The sequence below is a fragment of the Acartia tonsa genome, chromosome 11 (genome assembly GCF_053477335.1).
Source record: "Acartia tonsa isolate MP-2025a chromosome 11, ASM5347733v1, whole genome shotgun sequence".
Taxonomy (NCBI): domain Eukaryota; kingdom Metazoa; phylum Arthropoda; class Copepoda; order Calanoida; family Acartiidae; genus Acartia; species Acartia tonsa.
Genome location: NC_137270.1, coordinates 26,312,335 through 26,328,074, shown reverse-complemented (window position 1 = coordinate 26,328,074; position 15,740 = coordinate 26,312,335). Strand labels below are relative to the sequence as shown.

General features: G+C 31.7%; 2 protein-coding genes across 2 annotated transcripts; both read right to left on the bottom strand.

Moving 5' to 3' along the window:
• Positions 1–685: 685 nt before the first annotated feature.
• LOC145331905 (uncharacterized) lies at positions 686–13,054 on the bottom strand. Its single transcript, XM_080176778.1, has 16 exons — positions 13,027–13,054; positions 12,649–12,745; positions 9,418–9,468; positions 8,083–8,132; positions 7,978–8,009; positions 7,013–7,080; positions 5,992–6,073; positions 5,349–5,377; positions 4,287–4,335; positions 3,582–3,657; positions 2,953–3,010; positions 2,495–2,556; positions 2,358–2,420; positions 1,476–1,548; positions 1,359–1,396; positions 686–798 (listed from the first exon to the last, which is right to left on the bottom strand). The coding sequence occupies exons 1-16, from the start codon at positions 13,051–13,053 to the stop codon at positions 694–696; spliced, it is 960 nt and encodes a 319-aa protein (XP_080032904.1). The 5' UTR covers position 13,054; the 3' UTR covers positions 686–693.
• On the bottom strand, positions 11,753–12,429 carry LOC145332384 (uncharacterized). The gene is made up of 2 exons (XM_080177384.1): positions 12,351–12,429; positions 11,753–12,180 (listed from the first exon to the last, which is right to left on the bottom strand). Exons 1-2 carry the CDS (start codon positions 12,427–12,429, stop codon positions 11,816–11,818), a joined length of 444 nt encoding a protein of 147 aa, XP_080033510.1. The 3' UTR covers positions 11,753–11,815.
• Positions 13,055–15,740: the final 2,686 nt, after the last annotated feature.

The following is a 15,740-nucleotide window of genomic DNA, read 5'->3' as shown; positions in this document are numbered from 1 at the left end:
TTGTTATATTCTTATAAGTATGCATAATAAATAGAAATAATAAATAAATAATATATTACATTAAATAATAATATAATAAAAGTAACAGTATGTATGTTTGTTTGGTTGTCTGTTTGTCTATACCGACTCGCTAATCATTGAACCGACCTAGCTCTCCTTAACATGATAGCTATTCATAGGTCCAAGGAAGGTTTATAACTATTAGTGCCACTAGAGGCCTCTAGGAGGCGTAGCCGCTATTAACGTGACAAAGCACGAAATAATAGTTAGCTATAAGTTATATAGATGCTTCGCTTACAACATTGCACCTTGTTGTAATAAGAATCTATAGTCAAAAAAAATCAGGTGAATAGGATAATTTTAACATATAAAAATTTGTTGTCAAAAAAAGTAAAAAATCGGCTTGTTTTATATGGACGTAGGGACTTTCTGGTAACGATTATAGAGTTGCTGAGCTTTCTAAGTCGTACCTAACTGTTATAGGAATTAACATGCAAAGTTTTGAATCGATAGGGCAATTATAACCTGTTTAAATTAACGAAAAGAGCAAACCGTAACGGACGGACGTACGGATCGACCCTAATTACAGAAAAGCTTCGCTTTTTAAAATGTAAACGGATTGATTTTCTTGAGGCATACAGAAGGCTACCAAAACATAAGAACTATCCAGATTTATTAGATAACTACAGTATTCTATAATTCATCAAATTCATAATTTATTTTGTTTAGTATATCCAGAGGAAGTATGGCATCTTTGTGCACAAAAAAAGCATTGTATGGGCAGCTGACTTCCATATACTTAATTAAAAATAATTTATAATAAAGGAAGGTGTCCTAATATTTAAAATAGCTATGCAGTGTTTCTAGTAAGTAGTAGATGTAAAATGGTCCATAGAATTTAAATTATATGAAATCAGTTTTTTTGTAGACCTCTTATTTTTGAAGTAATATAAGTTTTTTTTAAAAATTAAGTTGGTTTTAAGATACTAAAAGCAACTACAAAAAAAGAAGAAAATTGCCATTATGAACAAAGATAGTAAGATCTTTAATTTGACACCTTACTTTTTGAATTCTGTTGAGTAATTGTTGAAAAAATCTATTTTTTTAACCTTGGTGAACAAAAACTTTAATACAGGCATAAAAAATATGTGTTTATATATACCTTTAGAATGAGAAAAATATTACGAATCCATTCTAAGTAAAATTGGGTTATCAAATTCGACTCTCGCCTCCTCTAGTTGACAGATAAATTAATGTCTTAAATCAAATTAGTTCTCTATCTTTAATAGAAGCTAAGTAAGAACTTCAGACAGACATACGGTCATTTTGAATTATAGAAAAATAATAAAAAAAATTACCTCATATGATACTCTAAATGGTATATAGGGTATATAACCTAAACAAATAATTTATAACAAAATAATCTTCTGAAAAAGTATGATGATATTGCAGTTATATGAGATAAAAAAACTGACCTGACTCTTTTAATCCTTTAAGAAATTCAGTTTTATAACCAGGACAATATCTTTCTTGACAAATTAAGTTTAACTAAAATATAATTTGTCTTTTTATTAGAGTACTAGCAGCTACGCCCCTAGAGGCCTCTAGGGGCACTTGAGGAGAAGAGAGTCGAATTTGATAATTCAATTTCTTATTTTAGATTTTATTTACGTTTGACGCTTATTTTTCGTTGAACTCTCTTTCTAAAATTTGGAAATTTAAAAAAATTTAATTTCTCTAGGGAGGGTGGTGGTACCCTCCCCCAAAATAGTTATAAACCTTCCCGGGACATATGAGAATCTACCCTGTTAAGGAGAACCTGATCGGTTCAGCGGTTAGCGAGATCCTTCGGTAGAGACACACACACAGATACACAGACATCCTGTTACTTTAGTATAAGGATTTAGAGTTTATTTTATAGAAGATTTCTGCTTTACTAGGACTGCTAATAAAGCTACTTAATTACATAGAATCCATTTTATTATGAGATAATCTATAATACAAAGTAGTACAATGTCTGTCTGTCTGTCTGAAGCTTAAGATCTCAGTAACCACTGAACCGATTGGACTCTAATCTTCAGGGAATATACCTACTGGTCCTGAAAATGAAAAATCCCCCCCCCAAAAAAAAATTTTATTCTTTTTAAAACTAAAATATAAAAAGAAGGGTCGACTAACCCCCCCCCCCCCCAAAAAAAAAAAATAAATCTTTTTTACTTTTTCTTTTAAAATCTAAACAACAATAAAAATAGGTTGATCAAACCTCTTGGAGCAATGCCCCTAGAGGTTAGGGGCGAAGCCGCTAGTATTTATATAAATTAACTAATTATTGATAGAATTAATATTCTAATTTTTACCTCTATGAAAATGTAAGGTATAAAATGCTTCTTATCTTTCAATGATAAAAACTTTTTAAGGGCCTGAAAAAAATAAAAACCATCACTGATATGAGGAAATAAAAACATTAAAAAACTAAAGAGGTATAATTGTTTACCTTACATTCATAACCTTGTATATCCATCTTTAATGCTATAGGAGTATTTTCAGGCACCAAATCTTTAAATAAAATGTAAATCTGCAAGTTCTATTAGAAATTTCATGTTTAATTTTATAATATCATTTTGAAATATTAATAGTTATTTCTCGCATCGTATTATAAACAACTTTCCGCGGATATAAAATGTACAATTATAATATTAAAACCAGTTTTTTAGCCCCGTGATTCCGAAGGCACAGGCTAAAAAATGGTTTTAATCTTAAATATATGAATGTACATTTTGACATACATAGAAAACTGGATATGATACGATGCTAGAAATAGTTTTTTTTGTATGGATGAAAACCGGTTATAATCCACCGGATATTAATCCATTTCGAATGAATACGAAAAAGGTCATACCAATATTCCTTCATGTCATTTTGTCTTTTTCAAAAAAAAAATAAAAGATATACCTAAAATGTCCTCAAGTGTGACAGAATATATTGTGTCAGTATTAATATCATTTTCTACCTAAAAGAAAAATATAGAAACTTTATTTTTTATTTTATTATGTGCTCAGTAATAATAATTTTTTTTCGCATCATATTATAAACAGCTTTCCGCGGATATAAGATGTACAATTATAAGATTCAAACTAGTATTTTTTAGCCCCGTGATGCCGGAGGCACGGGCTAAAAGAACTGGTTTTGATTATATGATTGTACATTTTTATATTAGTAGAAAACTGGATATAAAAGACATATTTTTTTCTCGTATGGATGAGAACCGGTTCTAATCCACCGGATACGGTTTCGAATGAATACAAGAAACAATCTATTATCATTTTCATTAGTAGCGAAGCTACTCTATAACTCACATCTGTCCATCTGAATGGCTAAAGGGAATGTGATTTTCTCACATTCTATTTGAGATATAAAGCTGAAATGTTTGGTGAAAATTCCTATGACGTTTGAGAATTATTTTTAACTTTTTCAGCTGTTTTAAAATATCTGTGCATGTTTTCACCTTTGCTAAACATGAATGTAATTTTATCTATTCATCTTTCTTTTGGTGATTTTCTACATACAATTCTAATACATACCTTAGTTTCTACCATTTCAGTTCCTCCAGGATTATATTTCCCATTCTGGATTGCTTTCATTGAGGTGTAAGTGTCACTGTGAATTTTGTAATAGTTATTTATCGTATTTTCGTTATATTGACCAATCCATGCTGGAATAAATATTCAAAATATTCTGGCAATGTGCGATAACATGGCTAAACTTGGATTTCTAGAAGGTAGAAATTACAAAGATTGCCCTGTAATCACTATATTGCCAGAATAATTTGGAAATCTATTCCGGAAAGAAACTATGTCTAGCATCGTATTGTTCCAGCTATCTACGAATATAAAAATATACAATCATAAGATTAAAACCAGTTTTGTTAGCTCGTGCCTTCGGCACCTCAGGGCTAAAAAAAATTGTTTTAATCATATAATTGTACATTCTATATCCGCGGAAAGCTGTTTATACATTGTACAAGATTAAAACTAGTTTTTTTAGTCAGTTTTAAGCACGGGTAAAGTATTGTTGTACATTTTTATATTTGTAGAAAACTGAATATAATACGATGTAAACATAGTTTTTTCGTATGGATGAGAACTGCTTCTAATCCACCGGATATTAATCGGTTTCGAATGAATACAAGAAAAAGCATTATAATTGTATCAAGAAAATAAAGACAATAATGATAAATCAACTTGTAAGATAATTATTCACACACAAAAAAATAAAAATACACCTACCTAACTGCATTTAAAATTTGATAAACCTTTGTATTTACAAAATTTAAACCTAAAATATAAAAAACTATAAAATATTTAGGAACCTTCCACCAACCAATATATTTCTATAATATTTAGAACTAGCGGCTTCGCCCCTAGCCTCTAGGGGCTTTGCCCCAACAGGTTTGATCAACCTATTGTTGTGTTATTTAAATTTAAAAAGAAAAAGAAAAAAAATTTGGGAGAGGGGGATGGTGAAATTTTTTTTTAGGGGGGGGGGGGCAGTCGACCCTCATCCTTTTTTAAGTTTAGTTTTAAAAAGAAATTTTTTTTGAGGGGTGTGTTATTTTAAATTTTTTGGGGGGTTGAGGGTGTTCCACCCCCCAAGAAAATAGCTTAAAACCACCATGAGACCAGAAGGTATATTCCCTGATAGTAGAGCCCAATCGGTTCAGTGGTTACTGAGATCTTAAGCTTATAGATAAATTGTACAATAATATGATTTCCATTATGGCTTCTTCAAAACTGATTAGCTCTCAGCCATTATAAAAACCACGTATAGCATCGTATCACAGACAATTTTCCACGAAAAATAAAATAAAATGATAAAATTGTTACCAGTTTGGTTAGCCCTGGTCGTTAGTCCCTCGGGGTTAATTTTAAAATTGTTAAAAGTTGTCTACATATAATACGATCCGATCAATCCTATTATATAAAGTAGTAAGCTTTTTTGTCTGTAGCGAAGGATCTCATTGACTGCTGAACCGATTGGGCTCTACTATCAGGGAATATACCTTCTGGTCTTATGGTGGTTTTAAGCTATTTTCTTGGGGGGTGGAACACCCTCAACCCCCCAAAAAATGTAAAATAACCCAACCCTCAAAAAAAAATTTCTTTTTAAAACTAAACCTAAAAAGGGGTGAGGGTCGACTGGTTCTCCTTTACAATAAAGCTTCTAATAGGTCCAGGGAAGGTTTTACATTTTTGGGGGGAGGGTATCTCCCACGTTAATTGCCCCTAGAAGCCTCTAGGGGCGTAGCCGCTAGTTGTTAATATAATATTTAAAAAGAGAAAATGTCTTACTCAAACTGTTACGAAGTAGCCCATGGTTCCTAAAATAATTACTTATATGTTATACATTATTTTAAAAACCAGACAAAAGGGAATGTGATTCTGACAAACAATTCTAAGTGAAATTTCCACTCGTCCCCTTCCCTTTTTTCTCCTACTCTTACCCATTTTTTTAAATGGAATTAATTGGCTGAATAGCAGCCCCCAATTAAAAACAAATTACATTTCATCAAAGGATATTAAAGATAGGTGGAAAATTTTCAGCAATTACGAAGGATTGATTATTGAATTAAAAGAATGGAGGTAGTATGAGCTATATGTAACTTTACCCACAGGGCAGGGACCCTTTCCCGAATTTTTACTGGGTCTTTGAAATCAGCAGATAAAATGTGTCTATACCACTTGTGGTAGGTAGTTGTTTGGAGTATACATCTATGCTTATTAATTTAGGCTTTAAATCAATGTCCATTAATTCAAATTTCTAACACTAAGAAGCTCTTTATGGTGTCTATGGAAAATGATATCATACTGGCTTATCATTAAAATGTATACTGGCCTGCAATTGATAATTTAGTCTGTGTATTGGCCTATCATTGGTAATTTGTATTGTTTGAGGTCATTTTTCAAAGGCACCATAAAGAGCTTTAACACTGACCTTAGCATTGGATCCACGGCAATAACTGTGTGGTTGAGAACAGCTGCAGCCAAAGTGAATGCTCCTATATTACACCCTAAATCTAAATAGCAGTATGGTTGAGAACAGCTGCAGCCAAAGTGAATGCTCCTATATTACACCCTAAATCTAAATAGCAGTATGGTTGAGAACAGCTGCACCCAAAGTGAATGCTCCTATATTACACCCTAAATCTAAATAGCAGTATGGTTGAGAACAGCTGCACCCAAAGTGAATGCTCCTATATTACACCCTAAATCTAAATAGCAGTATGGTTGAGAACAGCTGCACCCAAAGTGAATGCTCCTATATTACACCCTAAATCTAAATAGCAGTATGGTTGAGAACAGCTGCACCCAAAGTGAATGCTCCTATATTACACCCTAAATCTAAATAGCAGTATGGTTGAGAACAGCTGCAGCCAAAGTGAATGCTCCTATATTACACCCCAAATCTAAATAACAGTATGGTAGAGAACAGCTGCACCCAAAGTGAATGCTCCTATATTACACCCTAAATCTAAATAACAGTATGGTTGAGAACAGCTGCACCCAAAGTGAATGCTCCTATATTACACCCCAAATCTAAATAACAGTATGGTTTAAAACAGCTGCACCCAAAGTGAATGCTCCAATATTACCTCAATTCAAAAACAAAATTTTAAAAGAAAACCTAAACCTAACCCTCCCTCTCTTCCCTTCCTCCTCCCCTTTACCTGGCATACAAGATTGAAAATAATCATGTATATATTAAAATGAAATATTATAAGATTAACACCAGTTTTGTTAGTCCCGAAGTGCCAAATACTAGAGCTAGCAAAACTGGTATTAATATGATTTTAATTTACTATTTGTGGAAAATTATATATATCTAATACAATGATATACATAATTTTTCTGTTTGGCTGAGAACCTGTTCTAATCCAGCATATATCCATAATCAATTATAATAAAAATCAACAATTATAGATTGGATATTTTGCTTAAAAATAACTGATACTTACCTAAAACCCAAGAATCTTTGTATAAATGAGCAGCTGCCAGAAAAAGATTAATTGGTGCATCTTCATATCTTGTTAAAAAATAATAACTATTATCAATAAATGAAAACCAGGACACAACAGTTAATTTTCAAAAAAAACGTTTACCCATAGGTATAACCAACAACTGAGTTAATTCAAGAAATAATATATGGTTATACTACTGTAACCCCCTAAAAACAGCTGAAATTACGAAATATTAAGTTGTTGGTTACAACAGCTGACTGAAACCAGAGGATGAGCTACAGAAACTCCCTCATTATTTTAGGTTTAGATAAAAACATTATCTACAAAATCTTGCCTGACTAAACTTTAAATATAACAAGGATGACAACATCCATAAAAGCGAAGCACTGAAACGGTAGGACAAACGGACATTAACACTTGTATAGTGTCTAAACTGAATTATCAGAATATAAAAGTATAAGAGTCGAAGCAAAATTGTAAGTAAATTTGTTGAAAAACTTCTTGATATAGGATAATGTTTATTGAGTTTATGGACATACTTACATTTTTAGGATTTGATTATAGAGTTGCTTCGCTTAAAATATTGTTCTTTGTTGTCCCAGGAATCAATATACCAAAAATCAGATCAAACAGATAATTAGATCACATAAAAATTTGCTGTTAAAAAATTAGAAAAATCAACATGTTTAAAATGGACGTACGGACATTCTGGTAATGATTATAGAGTTGCTACGCTTTCTAAATCGTACCTAACTACTACAGGAATCATCATGCAAAGTTTGAAATCGATAGGACAATTCTAACATGCCTAAATTAATGAATAAAAGCTATTTATCTCGGACGGACGGACGTACGGACGTACGGACCGACCCTAATTATAGAAAAGCTTCGCTTAAAAAAAAAAATTCAATCCAGTTATATTTATGTTGTTTATTATTAAAAGTGGAATTAGTAATACTTACCTTTGGTAATTACTAAAAGACCAAGAACAGTACTGAAAATAAAAAATACAATATAATTTGTTAAGTTGAAAATGATACATTATGCAATAAGTTTGAAATATTTACCAGGTCTTCTGCTATAGATCTTGTACAAATAACAAAGCTGATATTTATATCTAAAAATAAATTGATTTAACTACGATCTAATTGGAGAGTGGGTATGAATTGATAGCTTACCCCTCCCCTCCTCTTACTCTCTTATCATTTAGATACTAGACTTTTTAAATATAATGTTTCCCAGGGAGTAATGGAGGGGACAATGGGCAAGTAATTCAATTTAAGAGTTTCCAAAGAAAGGCCATGAAATCCAGATTAATCCAGAAAAATTTGGAGGAAATTGTAAAGGGGGTTTTAATAAAATTTTGAAAACTATAAAATCAGAAAAAAGTTCCAAGAAAAAAGCAATCATTTGAAAATTAGATTACCAGTATATCAGACTGACACATAACCATTCTGTAATTAATTACTAGAAAAATCTCCCTGGAACTCGTTTAACCCATTTTTCTAGATTTTAAATGCCACTATAAACAAGAATTAGATTTAAGTTGTTAGATTAGGGTTCTTTGATTATTTATTACACAAATTTCACAATAATGTTTTTATCTATGAAATGATATTTTTTGGAGAAAATTTTTTTTCAAACCAGCCATATCAAATTCTTCTATATTCAAAACTAACACACCAAGTAGTGGCATTTCATGTGCTAGTACCCAAACTCAGTCAGAAACTGCTAAGTTCTTGCACATTCCCTTTAAGCCACTCTCCAAAGTCTGTGACTCCTAAAATTTGAATATTTGATCTATTGTCCCCTCACTTACTCCCCAATGTTTCTTCACAACTAATAATTCAAATCACGGGATGCCAGCAAACCTTGCAGAAACATCCAGAAAAAGACAAATATTTCTATGACCTAATCAATCTTTGATTGGCTAAGTGGGATCAAAATTAATAGAATATTTAGGTATGAATAGTATGCATATTTTTTGGGGAAGGAAGATTTAGACTGAATGTAATTACAATCCCCCACCTCCCTCCCAAGAAAAATAAATGTTATTCCAAAAATGGATATGGAACAGCAAAACTCTCTGATATCAGGTTAAAAGTTGCTTGTGTTGCTTGAGACCAAATTGTAAGATGGATGGATATACAAACAGAAGCAGGGCTCGGCAGCTGCATCTCAGCCTCGTATAGGACTGAAATTTGAATACGCATGTGTGCAAAAATAAATCTGAAAAGATGAATTGTCTGTTTAGGAACAGTTTTAAACATCCAGCTGAATTTGAAAGTTAAAATATTTCGATTTCACTGGTGCTTAAATGTAGCTGATGCACGGATGCCGAGCCCTGGACAGAAGGTTGAAATACGAACAGATATAATATTTATAAAAAAAAGATTTAATACCTTCATACACCTGACTTTGATAACATCCGTAGGGAAGTTTCCAGGTCAAATCTAAATTAAAAATAAGTATTGCAATAGGGTTAAAGAACGTGTCCTAACTTTTGTGATTAAAAAAAAAATCAGCTAGTCAGTACTTTTAGTAAGTAGTATATGTAAAATGATCCATAGAATTTAGACATGCAATTGTTTTTTTGCAGGGATAAGGGATGGGAAACGTAGGAAAATATTATTTCAGGCCTATTTCAAGCCTAGGCCTAATAAACCAGTTTTGGGATGACGCAGTGGTTCGTCCTATACGCTAATGAAAAAGCTGTGTGTGTGTGTGTGTAGATAAAGTATAGAATCAAATTCAGGTAGCTAGTTTAAAGTAAAAAACATAACTTTTTATAAACCTATATATTAATGGCTTTTGTTAAAATGAAGTTTTTTTTCTCCCAAAATTTTTTTATCTTTTACTTTGGTAATTTGAACTGTCAGAAAGCTATCGTTGGGTTTCCCTCAGACAGATTTAGTTTGTATTATTTGCATTTTTATTAATGAGTAAAAATTTTATTTGAAAATTTCATTGCTAATTAAAATTCAAAATAAATAAATAAATATGCACTTGGGTAACATTCTATCAAGTTCTTTGGAACTATAATGTAATGATATTTCTGTACTGTGTTGTATTGTACAAAAATTAGGGTTAAAGTGTTGTATCAATTCCGTACTAAATTTTTAAAATTCAAAATACAACATCTAATTTATAAACTACCAAATGAAAATTCGTAGCTACCTTCTTTCTAAAAAAAATAATCCCGTTATTTTTGTTTTTTCTATATGGCCCTTTTTTAATGTTTAACTCTAAGCAGATTTAATAATTAAACTAAAGTGATCTAACACCATTTATATTTATTTTTTCGCAGCAGACGAAATCATTATTTTTTCTAGAATTGTCTGCTTCTAAAATTTTCGCCAATTGGTGATTGGTTGATACAAAACAAGCCCAAATCACAGAACACTATTGGTTTAGAGCGGTAGCCAATATGAGCCGTCCGCCAGTAAGGTCATTAAATTAGGCAAATGGTAAAAGTTGCATGATCTCTTTCAAAACCAGACCGAGACCTAATTTATGGCCAGGTTTCCTATCCCTTATCCCTGTTTTTTTGTAGACCTCTTATTTTTAAAGTAATTTAAGTAAATTAAGTTAAGGTTAAAGAAATTGCAGGTTTTTGAAAATACCCATTTAAGCGGAATTGCACATCCTTAAAGTCAGATATCGTGACATACTGGATCCACAAACTTTCTGGCTTACTCTGTTTATCCATCTTTACGTTGGAAGATAAGAGGGGGTGCTGCCACTTTTACCACTAGCAATAATACAGCCACTGTGTTTTTGACAAAAATTGGGTGTGTTTTTGTCAATTTCGTTTTTAGCTGTATTTTTGGCAATATTTTTTTATCCACTGTCAAAATTACATCTTTCTGCTGTCATAAACACAGTTTTACTGTCAAGTTCACACCCATGAAATTCAAGTATGCTGTCAAATTCACAGTTTTGCTGACAAAAATACACCTACTTTTAAATTAATATTAATTATAAATATTTTGACCAAGTTATTAAAACTTATAACTATTAATAATAGTTAAATCAATCTACACAACGAAAATTCTAAACTTTTCAAAAGAAGGTAACAGAGAAATATTGGATATCATAGAGTAGTGTTGCACTAATATAAAAAAAATCTTGTTTTTACTTAACACATTTATTAAATATATAATTTATTACATCATGATAATATAAAATCATATAAAAGTATTTTGACCAAGTTGTTAAAACCTATAAATATAAAAAGGTAACAGACAAACATTGGACATTATAGAGTAGTGTTGCACTAAGATAAAAAAATCTTGTTTTTATTTAACACATTTATTAAATATATAATTTATTTCGTCATGATAATACAAAAATCATATAAAAGTTATGAATAAATTTTATTTACAACAACATTTTAATTTTGTGAAGATCTTGACATTGATCGAGTCACCATTCTACAAATAGGCTGACCAAAGTCATCAACAAGTTGGGAGCTCATGTCCCCAATTCCATAAAGATTATGTTGGCGAGGTGGACCATAAAGCTCCCCAACTTGGTGACAACTAGGGCCAGCTTGTTGGATATCTAAAATTGATCTTTCTAATGAAAAAACTTCGTCTTCTAATTGAGAAAGAGTTATTTCCGAATCAGTGTTAATAGCCAAACCTATATCAAAGGAGAAGAAAACATTTCTTCCTTCTTCTATGACAGCATCAGGATCTAGTGGTGATATAGGTACAAGAAGGACATGGTTTTTTACCCCTCACAGAGCTGGCACCACGTCCACGTCCACGACCACGACCACGACCTCTGCTTGGACCTTCACTGATACTTTGGGAGAACATGGCGCTCTCTCTCTTGATCTGAGATTCCAGCTGAAGCAGCATTTTCCCTCGCACACTGTATTATAAATTTTTGATGACTATCAATTTTGCTGGATAGTGAACCCATACTTCTCAAGTATTTTCTAAGGTCAATATATCCTGAATCAAGTTTTTCCCTTATACTCGACCTAACTTTCATGACAGATTTAGCTTTAGCTCTGTGAACAATGGATATTTTGCCCTCCAATGCTTGTGAGCATTTCAATAGGCTGTTATCCAACTCTCCTTTTAATACTACTAACAGTCTATACACTGATGGATGGCTAGATTTGACTCTTAGCTGTAGACGTCTGTTGCCAGCTTCTGAAAATAAATTAAAAATTAAAAGAGCCAATGAATGAGAGAACTTTCAAGACAACCAATGAGAGATAAGAAATAATTCAAATTTATACATTTAAGAACATGTTCAAAAAGTTGCATTTTTTGTTTTCCTCTCTATGTCTGTCTGTATGTCTTAAACATAAGTTTGTTACCTGCTGCATTGTTGGTGATATGTTCAAAGGATTCACTTCTAGAATGGTTCCAGTCGGCAGGCAGGTAACGATGGAACATAGTATAACATAATGAAAAAAAAGTGCAATTAATTTGTGTAAATTAACACTAAAAAAATGCAAGAGAATAAAAAAGAATTTTCAAAGAACTCACACAAAATTTAAAGTACAAACGTATAATAAATGATAATTAGATATGAATAAATAGTGTAATAAACTGCCCATTGTCCCCTCTCTCTCATCACAGTTTAGAAAACATAATTATAGATAAGAGTGTTACCTTTAAACTGCAGTATGTTTAAAACATCTGTATTTGTGTTGTTTTGTATGGTATTCAGTTGAATAATTGATATTATCACTAGCCCACTTAAAAATGCCTAAAAATATGAACAATTCTAACATGGGAGAATAAATAACACAACAATCAAACAACAAAAATGTGTAGAAAATATTATTAAAATCTTCGTATCCTGAAAAAATATTAAAACAATAGTGACAAAATTCATAATAGCAAAGCTATCAAATGAGACTAGCGTACAAGAACACTTGTAGAGTGTCAGAACTTAATAAGCGGAATTAGAGATAGTGTTTATAAAACTTTTGGGGTCAATATAATTTTCAGTACAAATTTCTCTTCCCTCAGTAAAATATAACGTACCTTTACATATCGTGCCTTTTTAACCATATTTTCTGAAAAAAGTGTATATCCTAATATATAAAGTAGTATGATTTTTTTTGTCTGTAGCGAAGGATCTTGCTAACCGCTGAACCGATATGGTTCTCCTTTACAGTAAAACTTCTTAAAGGTTCTGTGGTGGTTTCATTTTTACAAAAAAAATGTCTGGGTATGGTTGTAGACTATTTTTCTGCACTTCCATATCCCTACGAATATATGTAGAGGCTCCTAGATGCTAGGGGCGCAACTGCTAGTAATTTAATAAATCAACATCAGTTGTAACTTCTTTATTACTTTTTAAGCAGATATTTGTTGCTTTTCTAACTTCTAAATGATATTAGATACATTATTACTTTATAATTGTTAACGAAAGGTTATACCTCTTGAGTCTTCTATGTGTGCGTCTTATGACACATTTATTCAAATTGACCATACTTTTAAATAGACCCTCTCCCAATTGCCAATTTAAGTAAAAAAGTATTTTTTAGGGTGGGGCTATTTTTATTGGGAGAGTGGAGATACCCTCCCCCATAAAAACCTTCCCTGGACAGATGAGAAGCTTCACTGCCAAGGAGAACCATATCGATTCAGTGGTTAGCAAGATCCTTTGCTAAAGACAAAATAATAGTAATAACCATAATAGGATTAAACGATGGATATAAATATTTATTACTGAATTGAAACTCACAGAATCAAAAAACCATATCAAATACCATAAAAAGACTGCTAGCAATTCTTTTAACTTAAACTGTTTTCTTTTCACGATTTCATGGTCGAAATTTGGCTTTTACTTTCTCTTTTTAAAATTCCTATTCATGGTGCGTGTGATACTTTTGTTTACAATACCTTACGTTTCAACCATATCAGTTAAAAACAACAAACATAAAACTAAAGCTATAAAATAAGATGGTGATACAAACGAACATTGAAACTTTTAGAATATGTCAAAACTGTCCGTCTGTCCATAATGGATATAACTGATTGTTGCTATGGTAAGAATGGTCTTATCTTATTTAAACTTAAACTTTTAAAAACTGTATCTGTTAGATGATCGAAACAACTTAGTAATTGGACCAACTTGATTGGCAGAAAATGATATAAAAAGTGTTGTCACTCCATAAGTTTATCAATTTTCTTACTGTCTGAATTTTTATAGCTTTGCCTTTATTGATTTTGTCATCCTTGTTAGTGGTGGGATAAATATAACTATGTATATGGTATGTCCGTCCATTTCAGAGGGGTAACCACACCTTTACCCCCACCCTTGGACGTCTATTATCTTTTAAAAATTATTTAATGTTTAAGTTATTATTATAGAGATGCTATGCTTATAACAAAATATGAAAATTTAGATTCTAGAAGTAAGAATTTCTAATTATTCCAGATTACACCCAACAGTAACAGAAAAATGTAAAATTAATAGGACAATTTTAACATGCAAAAATCAACAAAAATAACAATGAGGTTTTGAGAACTTTATTGATCGAATAATATTTGCGAGACCCTAAGGAAAAAAGGATGACAACATCCATGAAAGCTAAGCTCTGAAACATATGACAAACAAACATTAACGCTTGTAGGAATGTCAGAAATGAATAATCAGAATATAAATGTATAAAAGTCGAAACAAAATTGTAAGTAAATTTGTTAAAAATTAGTCAATACAGAATAATGTTTAAGGACAAACTTACATTTTTAGGACTTGATTATAGAGATGATTCGCTTATAACATTGTACATTGTAGGGATCAGTATTATAAATCAGATCAATCGGATAACTACATCATATAAAAACTTGTTAAAAAAGTTAAAAATCGTCATTTGTAAAATGGACGTACGGACATTCTAGTAATGATTATATAGTTGATATGCTTTCTAAATCGTACCTAACTACTTAAGGAATCACTATGCAAAGGACAATTCTAACATGCCTAAATTAACGAAAAAAAGCTATTCGTTCAGGACGGACGGACTGACCATAATTATAAAAAAAGCTTTGCTTTTAAAAAGCTACATATATTAGTTCTGTGGCTGGCGGCATAAAGCCAAGATATCGTTCCTCTTTATAATGAGTACTAGCGGCTTCGCCCCTAGCCTCTAGGGGCTTTGCCCCAAGAGGCATAATTACATCTTTTATTACCTGGAGATCCCCCCTCACCACTATTTTAAATAATTTTAAAAATAGCCTAAAACCACCAACGGACCAGCAGGTATATTCCCTAATGAGTATAATCCGATCGGTTCAGTGGATACCGAGATCTTAAGCTTCAGACGGACGGACGGACAGACAGACGGACAGACATCATTCTGCTTTGTATTATAGATAGCTAGATAATTAACCTTAGTTCCACCAACGGACCAGCAGGTATATTCCGATCGGTTCAGTGGATATCGAGATCTTAAGGGACAGACGGACAGACAGACGGACGGACAGACATCATTCTACTTTGTATTATAGATAACTTCTTCACATTTACATTAGTTTTAGAGTTAGAGACCAACAGATCAATCAAAATTTATTTTTTTAATAAATCAAAACAATCTATTCAACAAATTTATTGAAATCTTACATTTTTGATGATTTAAATTAAGATAATATTTGAAATCTATATTTTTTATTTATTTAATTCTTCTTGTGCTTACTTCAGTGAGAAATGTTTGTTCATTCCTTTAAAATAATAGTTCTATGATTTCCAG